This window comes from Gymnoscopelus microlampas (genome assembly GCF_963454915.1).
Source record: "Gymnoscopelus microlampas genome assembly, chromosome: 18".
In the NCBI taxonomy this organism is placed as follows: Eukaryota; Metazoa; Chordata; class Actinopteri; order Myctophiformes; family Myctophidae; genus Gymnoscopelus; species Gymnoscopelus microlampas.
Genome location: NC_139955.1, coordinates 16,034,807 through 16,059,340, shown reverse-complemented (window position 1 = coordinate 16,059,340; position 24,534 = coordinate 16,034,807). Strand labels below are relative to the sequence as shown.

The 24,534-nt window shown below is 42.1% G+C and overlaps 1 protein-coding gene across 1 annotated transcript in view; it reads left to right on the top strand.

Moving 5' to 3' along the window:
* Positions 1 to 24,534, top strand: part of fstl5 (follistatin-like 5) — a 149,595-nt gene that overhangs the window by 119,062 nt on the left and 5,999 nt on the right. Inside the window, exons 11-14 of the mRNA XM_084041998.1 lie at positions 12,120 to 12,146; positions 12,675 to 12,793; positions 17,469 to 17,618; positions 20,692 to 20,799. Coding sequence (XP_083898124.1) covers positions 12,120 to 12,146; positions 12,675 to 12,793; positions 17,469 to 17,618; positions 20,692 to 20,799 — 404 coding nt within the window. The remainder of the gene's footprint in view (positions 1 to 12,119; positions 12,147 to 12,674; positions 12,794 to 17,468; positions 17,619 to 20,691; positions 20,800 to 24,534) is intronic.

Genomic DNA, 24,534 nt, shown 5'->3' with positions numbered 1-24,534 from the left:
ATCATTCATATCTACACTCACTAACTGTTTTAGATTTATTGGTACATGAAACACAATCACACTCAATGACATCAGCAATTCCCCTCTAAAGCATCTCATGTGTTTTGGGGCATGGCAAAATTACTATCTTGATTTAGAAATGTTAAAGTAATTGTTTCGTTGAGCTTTATTTTTTCATTTTTGAGTTGAGTCTAATTGGTGTAGCCCATGCTTTACTGGCCATAACATTTAAAGTTTCACACATGTAGTTTAAACTCTTATGTTCTATCTGAATATTACTTTATTAAAGATATTTTGTGTTGTACAGCCTACCAGCTACAGTATATGGTTGTTCTACTACAACAACATCAAAGGTTGTGATCCAACTATACATAAATATATATATATGTATAATTTGTTTTCTAATTCAAATGTGGAGGTATTTTTTGTTTTTTTACATTCAAATTCGTGTCCTCTATGCTCTCCATATGGAACCTTTCTCGTTGTAATTAAGTCTAGCCTTTCGGAAATGTCAGAATCAGTTTTTTTGGTTCAAGACTGATTGTTGAGTCTAATTCTCTGTGGATAATTGTGCTTAAAGAAGCACTCGCACAGCAACTTTGCATTCAATGCACACAGGGTGTGTGTGTGTTAACAGAACAGAACATGTTTGTCTGCACGTGTATTGCAGGCAGCCAGTCTAACATCACACCATAACGTTCTGGTAGGTCAGAAGTCAGTGGTTTTCTTTGAAGCTTCTGAAGCTGTGCATTTTGATGGCGTGACCTCCACTAGCTGTGAAGGCAGCTCAGTTCAAAGGAACGCCAGCAACGATAAGGCACAGCTCTACCTTTATGATATTACTGGAATAATAAACAGGTGCACCTACAAACCTGAATACATATTTGACCCATATTAATTTACTCAAAAGATCGTGGCTTTCTAAGTGTTGTGCTGACTGTGCGGCAGTGGCTCAGGGTTTTTAAGTTTGAGGGTACTATATATCTTCTGTGCCAACACAACTTGTCAGTGGATGCTTTTTTCTCCGGCTACATCATAACACACAGTACATAACTGAGGATGTATTCATTTACTTTTCTCTGCTATTGGTACAGTATGCAACTCTTATAGCACTGGGTCAGCAGCAGTGGGCTTTGCACAAAGCGGTGCGGGCACTAGCTTGGCTTACGCCTCAGTCGGTGTTGCCAAGTCTGCTTATTATAAGCAACTTTGGGCTTGTTTTTCTGTAAAATCTCTTGGTAGTTGTGGGTTGCGGTTTAAAGTGTATACTGTAGTTGCTTCATTCCTGATGTTGTGGTTCTCAAACATTTTCATGTCAAGGACCCACAAATGAACATGTATTTGTATTTGTCTGTATTTTCAAATAGCTCTGTGTGTGTGTGTGTGTGCGTGTGCGTGTGCGTGTGCGTGTGCGTGTGCGCGCGCGCGCGTGCGTGTATGGCCTAGTCGCTTTCTTTGGGCTCGTTTTCGTAGACCTGACCGTGGGTTATCGGTTAACGCGCGCACATATACACACGCACACACACACACACACACACACACACACACACACACACACACACACACACACACACACACACACACACACACACACACACACACACACACACACACACACACACACACACGCGCGCACAAACACACACACACCATTGAGCACATTTAGCAGCCCCGCCTCTCACTCACAGTGCTGCACTCATCTCTGTTTGTTCCACTTGAAAATAGCTGTCACAGTGTTATAGTATGCAGGTGTTAACTTGCTAAAGATGACAAGTGCACAGAGCCTCCGTGAGAGGTTTTGAGTAACAAATCTGAGGTGCTCTGGAGTGGACAAAAGTAAAATGATTGCACCTCCTTTTCCAGTCTCTCCCTAGTGTGATTTGGCTTGACTTTTGTTCAGAACTGCCAGAAAATAGCGTGCTGTTTGGAAATGCATCACATTTGAGGCGAATTAACAAGGATAGACAAAGGATACCAGTAAGCACTATGCAAATTATGCTACAGACAGAGCAGTCAACCTAGGGTGTAAAAGTGCGATGCTGCACTAATATCACCATATTCCATCTGCTCTGGCTTGTAACATCTTGCCACTCTCTACAGTAAATGTGTTTGAACCATCTACCTGTGTCCCTGAGTGTCAGAGGAACCCATGCAGGTGGGTGGTAGGCCAGACTTGCTATAGTACACTATCACTTTATGGCTGGCCTCAGCCTGCCAATATGACTATTCTTGGCAGCATTCAGACCACATCTCAATGTTTCGGAGAATGCTTACACAGGGCACTGTTCCATTATGGCACGGGTCGCCTTGACATTTTCTGACAATATAGTATACCCACTTCTCCAGAATCTCCAGACCACTACACCGCTGGGTGCCTGTTAGTGTTACGTTACCTTACCTTCAGGACATGATCTGCCTCTATACCCCTTCCTGCACACTTAGATCAGCTAAATATATCTCTCCTTCCCTATGACACCCTAGACTCTTCTCCCTCCTGGCTCCCAAGCTGTGGAATGACCGCCACCCCCCTTCTGTCAGCACTGCAGACTTATTATCTCCGCCAGGCCGAAAGGCATGGCGAGAGAGTATGTTTTGCACCCTGTCCGTCCGTCCGTCTCTGTGTGTGTGTGTGTCCCTCCATCTGTGATCAGCTAATCTCCGGCACCGTTGGCTTGATCACAGCTAAACTGTGCAGCGCCACCAGGAGGCCGCTTTTTGCAAAACACATTTTTTCACAGTTCTCCTTCAGGAGTGCTCCGTTTTGAACAAAATGCCTCAAATCATGAACACAGCGCGCAGTTTCCGTGAAATGTTGCACGTACATTCCCACTAGGCCGAGGAAGAAATGCCACTAGATTTTTTTCAAATCAGCCTCATGGTGGCGCTATAACAGGCCGATTCGTGTTTTTACCCGTAACTGCACCGATCTGTGTACAACTTTGTATGCGCACTCCCTAGAGGCCAAGGAAAAACCTTTGCCCTGCATTTTTCACATCTGCCTTTTATAGCGCCACCAGGAGGCCGACTTATGTACAGTAATATCCAGTAATATGTAATATCCACAGTTTTGGATATTACTCCCTCAGATTTTATCCACATTTAACGCAAATCGTTACACATGATCTCTATAGTCATTAAATCAAGACGGATCTGTTTGATTTTTCATATTCCATCCTGATTTGCTAAGATTGACATCTAAAGTTTGCAGGAGTAGCCCGTTTTGAACAAAATACTGCAAATCATGAACGCAGTGTCCGATTGCCGTGAAACTTTGCACGCACATTTCACACTATGTTGAGGAACAAATGCCACCCTTTCAACATGCCCTATTATAGCGCCACCAGGAGGCCGATATTTACAAAACTATTTTTTTTCCGCTTCGCTACGCCGAACGTAGCGCAGCAGGCTGGATCCCAGGCTAGGAGACCTGTGCTCCGAGGAGCACTTTTTCTAGTTTCCTTATCTCTTCTTGCTGCCTATTTTGATTGATGCTATGCTATGCAGAGGATAGTTATTTGCTTTTCGTTCACATATGCTATAGTGTATGTTATTTAGATATATATACTGTATAATGGTTACTTGACCACAAATGCAAAGAGGTAGGTCGCATGTTGTTTAGACAAATGCTAGGTTTGATGTTTTCATGGTATCCTAGTGACTTTGTAACATTTAATTGATTTCTTTGCACTCTATTTACATGAACATTAACCCTGTGGTTCGTTGACAAGGATTCGTTCGTTCATGCAACTTACTCCAATCTTGGATTTTATAATCTATTAATGCCCAAATTGTAAATTGAGTGTTACACTTTTTCTTTTGTGGGATTGAATCCTACCACAATTTCTTCATTTCTGTTTCCCTCTTTCTGAACAAAAAAAAAAGTATATACTAGAGGTTCGGGCCGCTATGCAGCTACGTCGCACTGTAGATCTGACTGAGTCATAGTCTCGGGGGCTTTGTCAGGGTACCCGTTGTACCTGTCTGTCTGTCTCTTTGTGCCCATATATGGAGATCTTTTTATCTGTCAGTCATTGTCCTCCCTTTTATGCCCATATATGGAGATTCCTGATGTCATCGGTATATGCCTATATATGGGCATGCCCCTTTTGTGCCCATATATGGAGCTGACTCGTGGTTTGTTTGTTTATGGCTAAGTCAGAATGACGTCAGAGGTCTGCCCGCCCTCCCATTAGCCAATTTTAAAATGGGATACTAATGGAGTGGACTGGCTGTCTCATGCCTGAGTAAAGCTCAGAATGGTCACCTTCAAAACCACATGCTATGAGATGCCGTGAGAGATCGAATCCCACCAGAGTCCTCTTCCTGCACAGCCCTCTGTTTCTCTATGGATTATAAAATCTGTCCAACAGGGAAAAAAGTCTAGAAGAGAACTTGATTGCTGTTTTTCTCTTGATAAGGAATTAGCTTACAGCTGGTAATTGCCTTTTTTGTCACAGTTAGCGGGCCACACCGACTTGAGGCACGGCTGAACCAGCACCGCTATTCCTGGATGTCGCTTTCTCTCCCTCCCTCCATCATTCTTTTTACCTCCATCTAACCGTCTCCCTGTTAACAGGCTTGTGCAACCGACCCCCCCCCCCCCACACACACACACGCACACGCACACACACACACGCACACGCACACACACACACACACACACACACACACACACAGACACAGACACACACACACACACACACACACACACACACACACACACACACACACACACACACACACACACACACACACACACACACACACACACACACACGCACGCACACACAGCGCCAGCCTACCCTCCCACCGATACTCAGTGAAGCTGGCGAGCAGCTGGAGCGCGATGCTAACTTTCATCTGAAAGCTATTCACATGTATCGACTGGAGGCTGCCTGCAGGAACCCTCTCCCCAGGCAATCACTGTCAGTCAGCAGGGAGATTGTTATTGTGGCATTGTAGATGTCAGGATCAGGAAACACAAATAAACATACAGAAACACACACATATGTGCACGGATAGTCGGATACACACCTAGCTACACACAGGCACAGCACATAAACTGTAAAAAACATGCACACAACCACATGCTACAAACACATATGTGTACTATTCAGCAAATAATTAGTAGCTATAAGTATATTACTACTGTATATTGGGGAGTAGAAGGTTAAAAGGTAAAGTCATGGGATGAAGTTACATAAAGTAATTAGTGCCTCTGATTATGTCTGGTCAAAAGATGTGGTTGTACTGAAGTTGGGGCTGGAGTTGTAATTGGTGCTCAGAATTTGGCATAGTCCACCTACAGTACATTCATCGGCACCAACGTATCATTGTTGCTCAAGCAGAAATCACACTGATCGTATTATGTCAGTATCCTCTAAATGTACAACAATGGACAAAACAAACATAATGGGAATGTCCACTGAGCGCTGGTGGCCCAAATCTGTCATTCTAGAGTAGAACAGAAAGATTATTTCCTGCTGTGATGTTTGGAGCACAAGGCTCTTTCTCAGACTTCTGATAAATATGGAGAGTCTCTCTCAGCAGAAAATACAAATTGTTTGAACGGGAGCTATTTGGTGTGTGGATCTTTCTATTCAAGTCTGGTATTGTGTTTTGATCCAGCACCCATCCTATTCGGCGTTGGTTCTGTGTCTTTTTTTATAGTTTCTCATAGAGCTGGCACAGCAGACAACCTTCTACTGTTATGTCTACTGTGGAACCCATTGTGGATTAGTATAACTGTATCTGTTCATCAGAGGAGATTAAACAGAATTATACTGTGCGCATACTCTAAGTATCACATTTATGCTTTGGGTGCAAATGGGCTTTCGATTTTCTAACATTTAACGCACTGCAAGAGGCTGAATGACTGTCTAAGGCTGTTGACAGAGGACTGAATACATTATTAAGCAATAGATGAAGTGAGCAGCAGTGATACGATGACTGAGCTCCTTCAGAGGAATCTGCCACCCAGCAACTTGAAGGTCAGCACTAAAGTGAATTGTTTTTCTCTCAAATTCACCCGAGCATTTTGTTGTTCTTTGAAAGAAACCTGAGCAGACAATAATGCTGGGGTCTTTTAAGAGAGGGTGTCGGCAGCAGCCTGTGCACCATCCATCTCTGACAGTCTGCTGCTAAACTGGCATAAATATCTGCTTCACACCACAGGACCATTATGTCTGCAGAGACTGTTTCTGCTATGTCTAGTCTTGTGTCTACTCCTGGACCTGCAGAGTGTCTACCAACTCAAAGCCCATTCCAGACTCTAATCTTCTAGGAGTGAAAAGAGAAAACATGAGAGAAAACATTCTTAGGATTTGCTATGATTAGTGCTGTGCCCATTAGGGGTGTGGACATTTGGAGTATGTGGCCGTTCAGAACATGCCCATTCCGAGCGGGACGATTGCTTGGTCCCCAGAAGCGCTGATTTCTGCGCTGTCGACAACTGCAGTGTAGAATACCGAAGTGTTGATGTTAAAGACATCAAAGTCGCTGGGTAAAGGATAAAGGCAGTTTTAAAAAATCCCATTGACTTTTTATTAATGTATTTTACCTGTATTTAACCAGGGTAGGTATGCTGAGCATAAGTGCTCTTTTTCAGCAACGCCCTGCACAATCACATTGGTAAAATCGGGGAGCTGACCAGCACTACCACAGTGACGACACAGTTACCACAGATACTGTTGGCCACTGAGCAGCTCCACTGGAGCAATTGGGGGTTCAGTGCCTTGCTCAAGGGCACTTCAGTTGTGTTGAGGGGGTGAGTGGTTGCCATTCACTTCCCCACACAGATTCTTCCTGCCGGTCTGTGGGATGGAACCAGGAACACTTTCGGTCACAAAGCACACTCCTCTAATCTCTGGGGTCTAGGCCACCACTGACCCTGATTTTTAAATTGAATTTAATATAAGTGTCCATAACTGTGCATTTGACATGGTTTCTGTTGTGTGTATCAGTGCATGTTGACAATCAAATCCCCATGTGCATTTGGTTTATATTGTGTCTGACATCAGTACATGTTCATCTCCATATACTGTATATGTATTTGACGGTGGCTTAGTGCATTTGACTCCATATACTGCATGTCCAATTGACGGGCCCTTACCAAGTATAAAGTGATGCCAAAAACATACTAATTTATCCAAAGAGGCTGAAAATATAAGCCTGACTACAAATAACAGACTATCAACTAAATACAGTACTACAGTAATAATGATTAAACATTTTTTTAAAGAGTCTCTGTACCATTTGATTATTCAGGGTGTTTAGAACTGGTATTAATGAATGAGATGAAGAGGATGGATACAGTATTAATGAATGAGATGAAAGATAAGGATGGATACAGTATTAATGAATGAGATGAAGAGGATGGATACAGTATTAATGAATGAGATGAAAGATTTGGATGGATACAGTATTAATGAATGAGATGAAAGATGAGTAAGGATACAGTATTAATGAATGAGATGAAGAGGATGGATACAGTATTAATGAATGAGATGAAAGATTAGGATGGATACAGTATTAATGAATGAGATGAAGAGGATAGATACAGTATTAATGAAGGAGATGAAGAGGATAGATACTGTGTTAATGAATGAGATGAAGAGGATAGATACTGTGTTAATGAGATGAAGAGAAGGGAAAAGTAATGAAAGAGATGAAGTGAAGTATGGATCGTAAATCCCGGGGTAATGTGCGTTGGGTTCCTCATCCAGCACATACTCCCTCCTTCAGGCTTTGGGCACGCTGTTTTGATGATGGGGCCCATTCGTATGCACAGTAGTGTTCTTTATGCATCTACGTCCCGATCTACCTCCGCGCAAAACCCGCGAGTTGAGCCCATTGGTCAAAACCCTTTTCGCTCGTTCTTGTAGCGGGCCCCATTCCGCCAAAACTTGCAATACCAGATTTGGCCACTTGGAAATCAGTGCTTCAAAATCCTCCCCCGGTCCTGGGGGCTTGGTATGAACCAGATGAAGAGGGGGTGCAGTATTAATGCTATAATCTCTCATTATGTGGGTTTGTACTCAAGAGACATTACACAGGCCTGACTTGCTCGCTCAGATAAAGAAAGTCAATTGACCAGAGGTTAGTATTGAAGGACCATAGTGGTGGTCTGGCATGTTTAATTCAGTCCATTGAAAAACAACCTGCTGAGACTTGAAACTTGTACTATACATACTGTATGAAATATCATTGGACAGTTATTGCAATACATTTTAAAGCATGGATTGATTTGAAAGGTCTAGCTGAAAATGTCCCTGGAGAAAAGATTGCTTTACGAATTGAACTGAAACAACCATGTCTGCTAGATTACTATAATGACTTAAGCACACAATTATGTTTACCCAACATTGACTCGGTTATTCTGGTAGATGTGGTAACGTTTTAATGGCTTTGGAGAAATGCAAGCAAATGAGAGTGAAACAAAAATATAAATAGTCAGAATGTGGAAAATGGTCTACTTTAATGTACAGTATGGCCACGTATTACATGTTGTACTCTGAGAAGTAAACGTACAGGAACCTGCTTATATGTTGGTGCGTGTTGATGTGCGCAGTGTGCACAGTGTTGTGGTGCCACATCTGTTCCTTAGAAGAAGAATAGAATAATCATGGACATTTGATCCGAAAGAAAGAAAGAAAGAAAGCAAGAGAGAAAATAATTTAATAGGGTGTTCATCACTGCCTCCAGCAATGTGGTTCATCACTGCCTCCAGCAGTGATGAACCACAGCAGTTATACTTAAAGCCCAATACAAACTTTACACTGTAGCTGTGCTGCCAGGTGACTGTGTTCAAGAGCAGGTCGTCCCCAGCGGTCCTCAGTCACATTTACCTCTGCTGTCACCCAATTACAGTCCAAGCTGAGTCCAGCTATATGATGCACTCCTTTAATCTTCCAACATGCCAATATGTTCAGGACCACAGGCTGTTTTGGACCACTCTGTCCCAGCAGTTGTAAACAAATTGAGTTTATGTTACCCTGCTGAAGGCAACCCACTGCAGAGTCTCTTGGCCAGTCTGCAGATGTGCAGGCTCCTGATGTTTACCAGTCTCCTGCAAACGCAGTTATAGTGTCCAGAGAGGAAGTGGACTCACCACAGAAAGTGACACGTAGCTTGTTTTGTTATATGGATGACGAAGTTGATGTATGGCTCTCTGGAATGTGCCGAACAGCCTCGCTCTTTCAGGCCCGGTGATGAATAGCATCAATACTGTGGTCTATTGGAAAGGACTAGGGTCCCAAAACATCTCATCTCACCACTCGCCTTTCTTCATTGTCGTGCTCTTTGGCCACTTCTCAAACAAAGTGCACTTTTTCCGTTGCCCTCTGGCTCGACCACCTGTGTTTACTTTTTAACGAGCTGAAAGACAGCATGTTGTTTATACAGATGCTAGGTTTGATGTTTTCTTGGTATTATACTTTTTTTCTTTCTTTTTTTTCACCGAGTGCTATATGTGACCATTTACCCTGTTGTTTGTTGCCTAGGGTTCATACCATTTTGTCTGATCTCACTCTAGATTAGTGTCTGCTAAATGCCTTAATTGTAAATTGAAAGCACGAGTGCCCTGGAAAGGACATGACTTCTCCTGAAACATTAAGGCTGACTAAGAGAAATGTCTAGTGTTTTGTCTTCTTTTCTTTCTTTCTATCTGCATCCACTCCAGAGGAGGCTGAGGGAATGAGCTTCTCGGTAGAGGGGAGATTAGAATCGGATGTGAATTGGACTAGAGATTGGTTTGCAGGCTGGAAATAGAAAACTGGAGGCAGAACAGAAGCAGACGTGAACAATGGGAATGAAGGTCACAGCTAAGGGGGTTTAGGGGATAAGGACAGTTTGAATAGCTAACATTTGACGCCTGTTATTTGCATGCAGAGTCAATTCAATTGCTGTGCTGTGGCTCTGGGTTTTCTTACTCTTTTTGTGTTGCAGACAATCAGTCTCATCTTCCTGCAGGAGTCTCTTTCCTCCTGTGTTTAGTGGCTGATTGGAGAGCAGTCACCACAGGGTCACATTTTAGGTCACCCATTGAAGCACTCAGGGTTATTACATGGCTTTAATTTCAAATTCCGTATCATTAGTCACCTCTAAGTGAATTTTATGAGAAGTTGCCAAAATCAGTTATTCGGCTGAAGAGGGCGACAATGAATCCTTAATTCTTAATGACTTATGATAGCAATCGGAACAGGAGACCCATCTGTTGCTCATACTGAGGGCAGGATGGGAAGACCGGTTTTATTCACTGCTAATCCATAACAACTCAAAATGACACAGCTTCTGTATAATCATTGTAGCCAGTTTAAAGTTCAAGCTCACTGAATTACAACAGCAGCCTTTCTGAAGGTGATTTGAATAATTGGTTTTCTTATCAGAGTCTGAGAGACACTGAAGAGGTATTTTTTTGTAATGATATACTAGTTTGGTTTAATTGCGAACGCAGCGGAAGGAGGCTTTGGTTAAAACAAATGTTTTTTTTGTTAAAAAAGTTAAAGCACTATTTCTGATATATACTGTACTAATTGCTATAGAGTGTTTGTTCAGTAGGAGTCTCCCTGTCTCTCCAGCTCTTTAATAAACAGAAAATACATTTTCAGGTAGGTGGCAACATTTCTGCCAAACAGGAGAGAGTACCCATTTATCAGCTTCATTTCCAATTTTGTCTGCTCATTTCTTTGTGTCATCACTTTCACTTGTTTAATCTGTATCCTGTCTGAGTTCTCTATCCTGATTGGATACAATTGGTATCCAAACCTGAAAATGCGTTTTCTGTTTAATAAAGAGCTGGAGAGACATGGAGGCTCCTGTTAATGAACAAACACTCTATAGAAATGAGTACTCAGAATATAGAGTTATTTAACACTAATTTTAGCCAAAGAAAATCACTTACCCTACCTTTAATGTTCAAGAAAGAATTGTGTGCAATACTAATGTTGGGCAAAATACAGGATAAAGACAAGACATGCATTTAAATTGGTCCCTGTGTACAATACGGATGCAGTATAGATGCATAATGCATGAGGTATTTCTACTACTGTACACAACTTACAGGACAGTGCAAAAAGGCTCAAAGAGGGACTAATATTGTACTTACATGTTGTTTAACCTATTAACACATCGGGTGCCAGCATTTTTTCATAACAACTTACCGTGGGTGCCAGCATTCTCCCCATTGACTGCGCTTTGCTGTTTAAAGTTTCCGCGTGCGTTACAAGCAAATCCACGCCAAAAAAAAGCATCGATTCATGTTCTGCCATGAGTCTGGCTACAGGCTGGAACCATAACATTCCCCTCGCGGGTTACAACGGGGGGGGGGATCGCACATCGCGCATGACCGGTTTTCCCCACAGGAAACAGATTCGGAGATATAGGCGTTTCAAAGTAGGAAATAGACAGGAAGCGGATGGGGGGAAAAAAATTGTTTCCGGTGAGCGATCTGGCACTTCCTTCGCAGGATTACAATGGGTGCTCCCAGAGCTGCTCTAGCCCCGCCCGCGCGGAGAAAAACGAAAAAAACAAAAAGACTGAAATCACGGTTCAGACCGTGTTCGGCACCGAAGCTTCGGAACCGCCACTATGTAAACACACGGTTCAGACCGTGTTTGGCACCCGATGTGTTAAGACCGGTAACGCATCTGTGCCATTTTAGATTTATTTAGCTATTCAAAAATAGCAGATATACAAGCTCATATGAGCTTGTAGATCTGCTATTTCTTAGGAAAACAAATCGTGAAAATGTGTGCAAATCTTTGAATATATGAACTGGCCAAGAGTTTGATTGTTTTCTACTTCTGGTCTTACTGTAGTTCATCATTCTGTGGACAAAAAAATTAACGCAACACACTGTTGTTGTCTCGTTCAGACTCATTGTCTTCTATTCTCCAGAGTTTTGATATAAAATGATTTCCAAGCGGAGGCTTTATTGATTGGTTGGTTATTGATTGTTTGTTGCACTGGGTGTCAGCTTCCATAAAACAGTCACATCTTTTGCTTTCCTCTTTGTCTTACGAGGTGTAAGTGTTTAGGTGTGGTGGTTTCTATTAAGGGACACCATTGAATCCTGCATTTATCTTCATCTTCAACCCTGTTCTTTTTTTCCTTCTCCACAGTGGCAAACATTCTGTGGCGAGAGGAAGGTAGGTGTGAACCAGCCCTGCTACACTACACAATCGATTAAACAATGTTAATTGCATTTTCTGAACTCTGATCACGGAACTGTTGTGTTCCAATATTGGTAATATTATTTGGTGTTATGAAGGTAGCTGGCGTGTCATTCCCGGCGTGACCATTTGAACTGCAGTTGTTTTCACCTGTTGCCTCAAAGCCTCTGTCAATATTAGAACCATACTGTCTTTTCATCTGCAGCTCTGTTCTTTTTAATCAAAGCTGACTTTGTTGTTTGCCGCTGCCTTTTATTGAGGTTAATATTGATTCATTTCTTGGGCACTCTAAATTTATGCTTGTATACAGGTATCTGTTTTACTTTAGCTTATTTTCTGTTCTCTTAGCTCTGTAATAACTATTTTTAATTGTATTCAAAAAATGAAATGTGTTTCTTTTGCATTTTGTCTTAATGCTATTAAGGTTTTGTGTAAAGCACTTTGACTTGCCTCGTTGTTGAAATATGCTATGCCCTACAAATAAACTTGCCTTTTGCTCTGCAGGTCTTGGAATCGGCAACATGTTCTATGTTTTCTACGAGGATGGTATTAAAGTAATCCAGCCGGTGGCCTGTGAGATCCAGAGACACATTAAGCCCAGTGAGAAGCTGTTGGGTCTACAGGTGAGACACATTCACTTTTCATCTGACTGCCACAACATTGTCTATTGAAGATGGTTCAGGTCTGTAGAGTACTATTTGGGGCAGTGGTGGCTCAAAGGTTAGAGGAGTGCGAATTTGGTCTATGCTCGCGCCTCGTATTATGCCAACGGTGGGGGTCGACAGGGGGATTTGTGGAGTAACTCAATGGGCATTTCTACGTTGGTGAGTGATTTGCCACATATCCAAGATAACACTAAAAATGAACGGATGTCTCCTTTAAGTGGCCACTGTATAAGACTGTGGTTGTACTGGTCAGCTTCCAGGTTTGAATTAACCTGACACCGCCAGATGGAAGAAGCTTGCTTCACACTTGATTCACAACCTACTTCCATCTGGTATCTTGGTAGCCCAACCGCTGAAGAGGGCGGTCCCTTTTTTTAAGCTACTTGGCAGGTGATTGGATGGGGCCGTCTGTCTATCACCGTCTGGGCGTGCTAACTGCAACCAATCACATTGACCTGTCTACATGACGTATAGTAGCGTCTTTTGTATACTATTCGACCATGATGAATAGTGAAAGAACTACACTGCAACAGGCGCTTCTCGATGGCGTCACACCCGGTCTCGCCAAGATAGGTAAGATAGATAAGTAGCTGCCGCTGATTGGCTCGACTGGGCGCTGGTTGGTTGGTTGGTTTAAACTCCAATCTCTGAGTGATCCCAGATGGAGGCTGTATTGTGAACTTGTGAACTCAATACCGCCCCATCTGGCGGAGCCAGGTTAGGTTTGAATATGTTTATGTCTGTGTCTGTGTACAGGGCTTTGCTGAAAATGAGCGTCTGTGCTCGGCAACTTCCCCTGAGTAAATAAATCACCAAATAAAAATCACATCACAGAGAATGAATCATGACCAAAATTTGACACATCTCTTTAGCACTGCTAGCATAAGAGAGCAATCCCTGAGAGAACACATAGGAGGCTAGCTAACAGCATTTGGTTTCCGGACAGATCATGTTCTGTCAGAGAGGTCTTTATGCATGCTGGAAGATTCTTTAGAAGTGGGTTCCTCACCAGATTGCTGTTCCTCACCAGATTGCTGTTCATCACCAAAGCCTTCAAGTGAGAGACATTTATTCAAAGCAGGCTTGCCAGCAGTATTCGAATTACAGCTTGGCATTCAGGGGAGCCCTATTTTTCATGGGGTAGGGGATGGGAGGGTACTGTATACATGCATGTGTATAGATGCATATGCATGAATGCACCCACCTATGTTTCACCCACCTAAGACATTTCAATTCATACAGAGAATGTTTAGTCTGCGACGACAAAAACACAGAAAAGCTGAGACACAATAAAAAGTCTAACACACAGTGGACAGGCTGGTTTGCACTTTTCTAAACAAACAAGACATAGGTTGCATCCCATGACAATGAACATGCCCACAACCTCAAACATCAGAAGATGTCCACCTGAAAGACAAGGTATGGTGTGTAACATGCATTCATTGCACATGCATGGATGTTCCACAGTCAGCAATAGACAACACTGTTTATTAGATTTAAGTAATCGGAAATGGCTTTACTATTAGCCCATTATTTATTTCAAGAACCTAAACATACAGGAGAAAATAAATTCATACAGGGAAAAAACTGGCACAGAAAATTATGTAATTTAAAGTTCCCTAAATTTCTCAAATGAGGCTTTCTGGGGAACTCGCGGTTCTTTCAGAGGAGCCGACCTCCTGGTAGCTTCCCTGTATTCCAAACCCTGTTTGCCGGGCAGATACGTGTTAGATTGACTCACAAATGTCATTCAATGGAAGCTTTCATCTAGGAGGCTGCACTGATTGGATGACTGTGCCACATGAAGCAAACGCAATGAATACACAACAACCCCATTGCTGTTCCTCTGAGAGGTGTGTTTGTATTAGGACATCAATTACACAGCCACAGCACTGATGCTGGGATGTGTGGAGCTCACGTTCCCTCCACTGCAGATGAGCTGTGATTGATTAGTTTATGGTAATGACCCAGCCAATTCATTATTCTTAACTACATCATAGAGTTATGGTGTGACCGTGATCCACACAATATCAGAGAAAACATATGGACAGATGCTATACCGCAGAGCCTCTGTTTTCTGCTGAAGCTTCCAAACTTGATCCAAGGACAATTTTAAAAGCAGCATCCTCTCAGGTTTATGATTAATATTTTGAGGACTACAATGCTGTTTTCGCCTCAGTGGAGAAATACGATGCTGCAGTGTTTGTGGTTAGAGGACCTTTTCTACAAGGAGGGAATCACAGGTAATACAGTAGATTGAACATCTGTGACATCTGCGTCATCATGTCCACCCTGACTCAGCACTTTCCAACCCTGTCATTTATCAACATAGCAGCTCTTTGTCATTTTTCAGGTGGTTGGAGGACCTTTTCACAAAGGGGGAATCACAGGGATAGATTGGACATCTCTGACACCTGTGTCATCCTGTCCACCCTGCCTCAGCACTTTCCAACCCTACCATTTATCAACATAGCAGCTCTTTGTCGTTATTCAGATGTGTTCAAGAGTTGTTTTCCGGGCATTGACAATATCCCGTCACAGCTGACAACTAGTATCAAAACATAATTGTTTATTCACAGCTTCTATCATACAGTATAGCGTACATACACCGAACAATTTCCTGTTAATGACCTCTTCTTTTGTACTTTGTATGTGTTTACATTTGTGACCAAATGCAGTAAAGGTTGTATCATTGAACAGGTTTTTGATTATTTTCATATGAAAGTAGGATTGGAGTAAATAAGTAAATAATAAGTAAATAAGGTATCACTTGTTTAGATTAATCAGTTTTAGCACTACAAGTTATTGAAAACTGAAGGTCTTCAAAGTATTTTCTCACTTTCTCAGTTTAGAATACATCTTTGGGGGGGAAAATATGTATGCTTTGAACTCATATGTTTATTTAATACTTTACCCAACAAATGAATAATGGTGCACCACCAACATTTAATTGGAATCCTAAATTTATGAAAAGATATTCAAATGTAATCTGATTTGGGATTTGATCTGATTCTATTATGTTCATCAGTTTGAAACTGTAAAATATGAACAACTGCTATTGTTTCCCTATTGTTTTAGAACAAGCATAGTAAAATGTTACAAAAGGTCTTTTGTGCTCAATCATCTCTAGCAAGAGCCCTATCCCACAATTCATATTATTTGAATACCTGTATTTCCAGGGGAGAAACAGCTCCCCTTTGTTTTAGATGGAGGCAGGCACCATGTCTGGCCACACAAATGGCTCTTTTGACTACGAAGGGTAACCCAGAACCTTCCATAACCTGAAACATTCCAGGACCTGTGAAGATCTGTGAAAGTTTCCATTATAACCAGAAGCAAGGAGGTAATTTATAAATAAAACTAATTTTAAAAATCCCTACAGTATCTACAAAAATGGCTGATCTACAAGCCCACAGCCCACATTTCAAAAAGTATGAATATATTATGTGACAAAAAAATTATGGAGTAACTTCTATGGCCATTACCAAAATCGTCAGGCAAACACAGGAGGAGAGCACATCGGCATTGAGGAGGTGCTGACCACCGTCGGAATTTAACAAGGAGGAGGCCGCACAGCTTGTAGCCATGATGCAACATAGATTTATTAAAAGCAACGTTTCGACAGTAAAAGTCTTCCACAGTGTCACACCCTGAGGAAGACTATACTGTCGAAACGTTGCTTTTAATAAATCTAATTTGCATCGTGCACCTCCATTACTGAAATTGTGGCACCGCCTCTTTAAACATTATGTACGGCTGCACACACACATACATTTCCACATACAGGCACACACATACACACACACAGAAATCCCCACGCGCACAAAGACTGAGGGGAGAGTTATGACCTCCTCCTCCTCTCATGCTCTCCTCTGGATGTCGGAAGTTGGATTTAGCAGGCCCCCCTGTGTGCCGCTGGTAGATGGTCTGGGGGGAACTGGCTTCCTGTGTGGAGGAACGTGACTCAGGGAGAGCAGAGATCATCCAACCTGCTGCAACTCTCTGTTCATCTCAATTCATCCTGGACTAGACCGACAGCTCCCCTAAATCCTCCGGTCCCACAGAGCGGGACCGAGTGTCCGGGGCTGATCCGGTCGGCTTTAAGGGCCGAGGAGGGCAGACAAGAGAGGGATGGAAGTGGGAGGGAGGGGGGATGTCTGCACTGGGTGCTGAGAGCTGCCAGGACCAGAGGCTAAAAGAGCTAAGGATTGTCAGCAGGCTTTGCATGAGGATTATGCACGGACAAATGGGAGCCATTATGGAGATTTTGCAGGCAACCTGGCAGAGAACATAATGTTGGTCTGCCAAGATTTACACTGTGAGCTGTTGTCAAGTCAGGTGAAGTTTATTTGTGAAAGTGTTTTCAACAACAACTTTTTTTTTTGCAAAACATGTGCTGGAAAGACCAAGATATCTGATGAGAACAAGCAGAAGAATGGAGCAGAAGAGATAATTGCTTTTTAATGAGGCATATTTCACCGTTATGAGATAAATGATTATGATTCAATTAATTCTCCTGTTTGTTTGTGTTTATGTCTTCATATGCGCGCGCGCGTGTGTGTGTGTGTGTGTGTGTGTGTGTGTGTGTGTGTGTGTGTGTGTGTGTGTGTGTGTGTGTGTGTGTGTTACCCAGGAGGAGGTGTGTCCCAGCTCTGCAGGGGAGGCGGTACAGAAGTGTGTTTGGTCATCAGCGGTGAACATCAAGGACAAGTTTATTTATGCATCTCAGCCGACCTTGAGCCGTCTGCTCATAGTTGACATCAAGTCACAAAAGGTCATCCAGGTAAGTTCAGCCTCAAACAGCAAGTACATCACGTATCTTCAACCATCCTATATATATATATATATATATATATATATATATATATATATATATATATATATATACACACGCACGCACGCAGGCACGCTCACACACTCCTGTCAGTGTGAGTGTGTCTTATCTGTTTTCGCTCTACATTAAATATCTTCGCTGGAAATACCCGATCTGCAAGCTTACTTAGCGTAACTTAAGCTTGTAGATCTGCTATTTTCTTCGAAGGTTTTCCACAGAATACGGCCACTGGGGTTTAACTACTTTACCAATCCTAGCGTCACTCTTCTGGGGCGAACGTCTGTCAAAAGCACAATTACTGTATACAAGCTCACAACGCGTTGTGAGCGTATTGTGAGCTTGTAGATCAACTATTTTGGGTGAAGATAGTGTAGCTTGAAAACAGGAGGTGGCCTAGTATAGATCAGTTAACCCTGGCATTCCTACTTTGGGCATGTCCTTATAGGTGAAAATAAACATTTTCAAAAACTTGTTTTTGTGTTAACAGCCACAATAATCCAAGCATAATATGAGAGAGTTAACAGTTCCACAACCCTGGCAGAAAAATTTATCAAAGAATGCCTTTGTGTCTTTGGGTGAAATGTGAGGCTCAAAAATGGCAAAGACTTCTGTTATAGTGTGTTGAACTATAAATACTGTATGTATACCCTCAAACATTAGACCCATTATACTGTAGAGAAACTCATGTCTAGGCCTTTTCTGAGCTACAGTTTATGGCTTACTTGATACAGTTTAAGTACAGTAGGATGTTGGAAAATTAAAATGTATCTGATCGATTGCTTGGCTCTTACAGACCCAGTCCTGTACTGTTTGGTTCTGTAGGTTGTACTAAATGAGCCTTGAAAGTGGGATGGTCTTATATCTATCATTCTGTCTGTCTAAGGCTGAGACACTGTCTGACTTCCTGACATTGGCTAGTCAGGTTTCATCTAAAGCATCACACAGCCTAATTTATTATCCAGAGGGAACTGACGTTTACAAGGCCAAAATGGAAATGAGTATATAAATATATACATAGGCCTCTAGTTTGAAGGTAATAAACTGGCGCATTCAGCCAATAAAAAAAACAATGTTTCATGCAGGTGGGTAGTCTCCCACCAGCACAGAGATTCTCATACACGTTTGTTTGATTAATGACACATCTTACTGACAAAAACATTTTTAAATGCCTTTTCCGATTTATTGTCGATACAAAATGCAGTCAAAGCCAGAGTTCTTGGCTTGTCTCTTTTCATCAGGCGCCCAATTTTAGCCCTGTACCAGTTCTACTGCTGTGTATCAAACTTGCAAACCCATCAACTGTGCTGCCAAAAAACATTATCGCTTAAGCCTAATTAATAATGTGTAAAGCCTAATTTATTCTGTGTAAGTCGACCCCAATTTTTTTTAGGCTCATTTACATGGAACATCTCAAATTGCAATCAGCTTACATCATTGCCATGGACACAGGACGCTTGTCAGTGAGCCACTATATTGAGTATAAATGCCCAGAGCTAGATATCCCATATCGTGTCTTACACAGTATAAACTATAGACTTTATTGCCCTCGAACTAGAGGCCATATACTCAAACAGTACATATGTACACACATTTATTTCCACGCGTAGGCCTACATAAACAAGTCCACATGCATACATACACACCTATACAACACAACACAGCGCAACATACAACAACACCAACCATTTAATTGTGCGATTCAGCAGGTTTCTAGGTGTGTCTAAGATCCCTGCGGAGGTCCCTGACACCATAGAGGCTGTTTACCGCTTGGCAGGGCTCTCAGGGGCCCACTGGTGAGCAGGTTGTTGTCACAGAGTCATTCACATGCTCGTTATTTCATCACTTGGAGGTTTAGGTTCATTGCATTATATTATCAACTGCTAATTAGTCACATGAACCTGCCTGGCAGCTTTACTGGTACTTTCCTTTGACTCCTTCAGAATAACAACAATGAGCTAGTTATTTGAAACCTTGTACAAAACAAATCGTTTTTGCATTTCCATGTGCTTTGTAACCAAATGATTGCCAATTAGCTAAAATGTGTCCTGCTGTGATGTGACATCCTAATGCCTGTTAGCTGACGCTACAGCCAGGAACACACCTGTTTCTTGGCTCACAGATTAGTTATGGATATGAATGGACAAGTATTCTCATCTCATCCCGGGAAAGACAGAAATGCTACTGTATATACTGTAACAACCCCACAAAAGACCCGGCCGGAACTTGCACCTCCAAGGGAGCTAGCTCTCTTGGCGTTGCCTGTTACCTGCCGGTCTGCCGAGCGGGAGACCAGGGTTTTGATTCCAACTCGGGGTGCGAAACGTTACATCGGTCTCAGAATCGGTTGAGAACTGGTGGCGGGGTGTGAAACGTTACAATACTATGTTGCAGGCAGCACCATTAGGTTTGGTACCCAAGCAAACATGACATTGTAGAAAATCAGCTTTCTGATTTAGGTATTCTGGACGGCAACTATCACCCTGAAAGCACGCGATTGGCTCTAAATATAAAAGATCCCTCATTCATCAATGGCCCTTTGAGCCCGCTAAGTGTGCATTCAGGTGGATGTAATGTGTCAGAAGGCCTTGACTGTCACTCGTACATCACCTATTGTTCTGAATATCTGCTGCCAGGTGATGAGGAATGGATACAGATTGAAAGCAATTACCTTGCTGTGGTAAAAAAGATTGTCTCTGTCACTGCTTGATATAAAATAAGACCCAACAGCCCAAGCTGTTGGGTCATTATTATGTAAAAACACACACACACACACACACACACACACACACACACACACACACACACACACACACACACACACACACACACACACACACACACCTCTATCTCTCTCCACCTCTTGCCTTGTTAAAAGAATTCTCTATCCTGTCAGCTCCAATCCATCTATCTGCAGGGAATCTGCAGTTTGAGCTGCATTGCTACCTCACATAATGTCTTCAAAGCATCAGTGTGGATTGCCTCAGTTTGGGTACCTTTTTTTGTGTCTGCCTGTTTCCTCCAGACGGTCAGCACCGACCCGTATCCTGTGAAGCTTCACTACGATAAATCTCACGACCAGGTGTGGCTCCTCAGCTGGGGAGACATGGAGAAGAACTTCCCTACTCTTCAGGTAACTCAGGAAATCACGTCTCATATTGTCGCTCCGTCGCTTTGATTCGTTGCAATAATTTGAGCCCGCTAACTGCCAACATTAAAGTTTAAATAAGTGTTATATAGCTCTATTATCTGATTAGTTGTCTAGGGAGCTCAAAGTACATTGAGTATCCTGACACCGTCATAATAAGGACTTGAAGTCTTTGCAATGGCTCAGCGATGCTGTTTTTTTTTATTTCAGAATTGTTTCCACCAAGTTTTAGCCATCTCATTGCATTTTTATGTCACCAGACATGTCATAGATAGAGAACTCTGGTCATCTGGCTACATAAACTATGTTAAAATAGTATTGCTATAGTGTTTGTTCAGTAGTAGCTGTCACTCCAGCTCTTTAGTAAACTGAAAAAACAAGAAATAAATATGACTTGACAGTCATATTATTAGCAGCTGCATTCTGTATTGTGTGTGTGTGTGTGTGTGTGTGTGTGTGTGTGTGTGTGTGTGTGTGTGTGTGTGTGTGTGTGTGTGTGTGTGTGTGTGTGTGTGTGTGTGTGTGTGTGTGTGTGTGATTGTTTTCATAGACCTGATTACTTGTTTTTCGGATTGCTTGTTTCTCTCGCCAAACCTGGCAACATTAGCATGACAGTATATAAGTGGTGGCAACATTTTTTGACACCACACGGGTCTTCCCAACAATAGCTAAGATTGAAGTCAGTGTGAACATGGCCAAATAATAACTTAATAGCCAAACTAAGTCTAATGAAGCACGCTAGCATTTAGGCTAACCCTCCTGCCTGAGGCTGCAGTAAAACTTGCAGTGTCTGTGAATGAGGGGAGCGCAGCGGAGCACGGTTACTGCGGGGGGGCGGGCCGTCTCCCCATTCGTGTCGCCATTGGCTTAAAGGAGTGAAGGACAGCCAGGACAGCCAATGACACTTAGGTGTCACTCAGGTGTCGGACTAGTACCCAGCCTGTTTGTAGAGCAGCAGCTTTGCAGCTGCTAAAAATTCAGGTCACAATACCAATTTTATCCAATCAGGAGAGAGAACTCATATAAATTACAGGATAAACAAGTGGAATTGGAAATTATGAAATAAAAACAATGAGCAGACAAAATTGGAACTAGAACACTAGAATTGAGAGCAGATACATTATTTTGTGTGGAGTTCTCTCTCCTGATTGGTGTGTTTATGTTTCACCCAATGGAGACAAATTAACAGTCACTGATGTGTGACTGTTGCGTTGCAAATACTTTTTGCAGAATTTGGATTAAGTTTGCTTCTGCAAACTAAAATCGAATGGATGCAAATAGAAAAAAAAACGTCTGCTTTTTGTGAGCTGAAATATTAGCATATCTGCTGAGAGCCATCTTCAAACCTGTCACTTCTAGTTCTATCAAACAATGTTCCCAAAAGGTCAGCTGAATTGCTGCTTGCCATTTGAATGCACAGGTTTTCATTACACACGCCTAGCAGCAGTCAGTTTTCCTTGTGCATTGTGATGTACTCAAAGACAACTCTGCCCACACACTCGTACCCACTTTCAATCTCGTGTCCCATACAGTGGTGGACAAATACTCAGCCCCAGTTCTTGAGTTAAAGTACAGTACTCCTAGTCAAATATTACTCAAGTGGAAGTTGCTCTGTCAAAATTGTACTTGAGTTAAAGTGTTGGAGTATTTGCTTTTAACAATACTTAAAGTATGCAAAAGTAGCCATGCCACATGCTTTAAAAAAAATACTAAGTATTAAAAAGTAAAAATGACAAAGTAAAAATAACAGATCTGCTATTTTATCCATATTAGAAATGCTTAGTGGTTAATTCATAATGTACTTCTCCCTCAGTGCAGTCAAAAGTCCAATATTTGTCTTTGAAATGTAGTAGAGTGAAAGTCACAAGTACTGTCCACCACTGCAGTCCTACACAAAAAACAACCAACAACCCATCTTCATTACGGTCCACCACTGGTCCCATGTCATTATATTTTTCAAAATGTTCAAACATCTGTTAACACATCGGGTGCCAGAATTGTATTAAAACAGATTACGTTCGGTGCCATAAATCTCACCGTTGCGCTGTGCTGCGCTGTTTAAAGCTCTAGACTCCACGACAAGCAAATCCATGTAAACAATGCATACGTGCACGGTGCACGATGGTCCTGGCTAACGCCTGGAACGATAACATCTCTCACGCGAGTCACAAAGGGGGAGGGATCGCGCATCGAAAATGACTTGTTTTCCCCACCGGAAAAGGTTTCGGAGCTACAGAGGTTTTTATCAAGGAGATAGAAAGGAAGCGGATGGGGAGCCATGTTTTTTGGCACGGTGATCCATCTGTCCCTTCCTTCTCAGAATCACCATGGGTGATTCCAGAGCTGCGCTAGCCCCTCCCGTGTGGAAAAAAACGAAATAAAACAAAAAGTAAATACAATTTGTTTTCCCGTGTTTGGCACCAATGCGCTACTCTTCGAAAACACGGTTTTAACCGCGTTTGGCACCCGATGTGTTAAGTGGTTAAACCAAAACACCCCCAACGTGGGTCAAACACATGCGCATGCCATGTATATATTTATACACAGGCATACACAAACACTGCAGCCTGGATCAGGTCGGCAACCTTAGCAGAAATCTGAGGCTTCTAAGTTCTTGTGGTGGGTGGCCTCCCCTGAGATGGAATAGTGAAGAAAGTTCATCAGTATCATGTTTGTGTCAATGCTCCAGTCACAAGGCTCATATTTACAGTACTATGTGTGCTGATACCTAAATCAATCCAATGATGTTGAAAACACATATGATGTTGAGTCATGTACACTGTCACTTTCTATTTTCCCCTCAAGGTAAACTGTTTATTACAGGCTTTGAAGCCTAGTGTTCCTAAGTGGAAAGTTCTGTATGAAAAAACAAACAAACAACCAAAGCAAGCATTGTGATAGCTTGTTGTATTCCAAACAATTCAGTACTAGCATGTCACCTTGCATTTACAACCTTTAAGTCAATGTTAATAAGTTCAGTCTAGTTATTCAAGAGCCGTACAAACAGGCTATTGAGTAACTAGACTTCTTAACGTCAAGCTGTTGTGAAGGCACAGGAAGGGTTAATATTCATGCAGACATGAGCTGAAGGATTGAAAAGACATGGTCATATATAAACTTCATGTACAAAAACAAATATTGCAAGTTAAGGTAAGCGTGATATAAAACATAGAGAAAGATGGCGCAACGGCTAATTCATGAGACGATGAACTGAAAATGAAAATATATTATATTATTGATTGTACATTTTTGGTGAATTATGAACATAATTGGAAACAGTGATGCTGCACTAAGCAGATTTTAGAAAGATCGTTATTATTACACTAGCCAGCATGCCCAAAGCAGCCAGTTTGTCAATGCAGGGATGAAGCCATCCTGATATTTTGTGTGTAGACTTTGCCACTGAACCCTACATGTGGCTTTTTTTCCCCACAAACTGCAGACATAGTAACCTACTATCTTACTACAGTATTACATAAGTTAGCTAAAGATTGGACAGGGAGGCCATGCCGCTGTAGATTTGTTTACCTGGATTGGACAACAATATTTGAAACATTTTATTTTTTATTGCAGTCCTACACAAAAGCAACAATCAACTTATTGTTTTTCTCACATCTGAGATTCAATGACAATAGAGGCTCAATAGACTTCACATGTATCCTCTCTGTTGATATTTCCTGATCAACCAGGTGGTTGGTAGAATATCCCTGACTGTGTGTT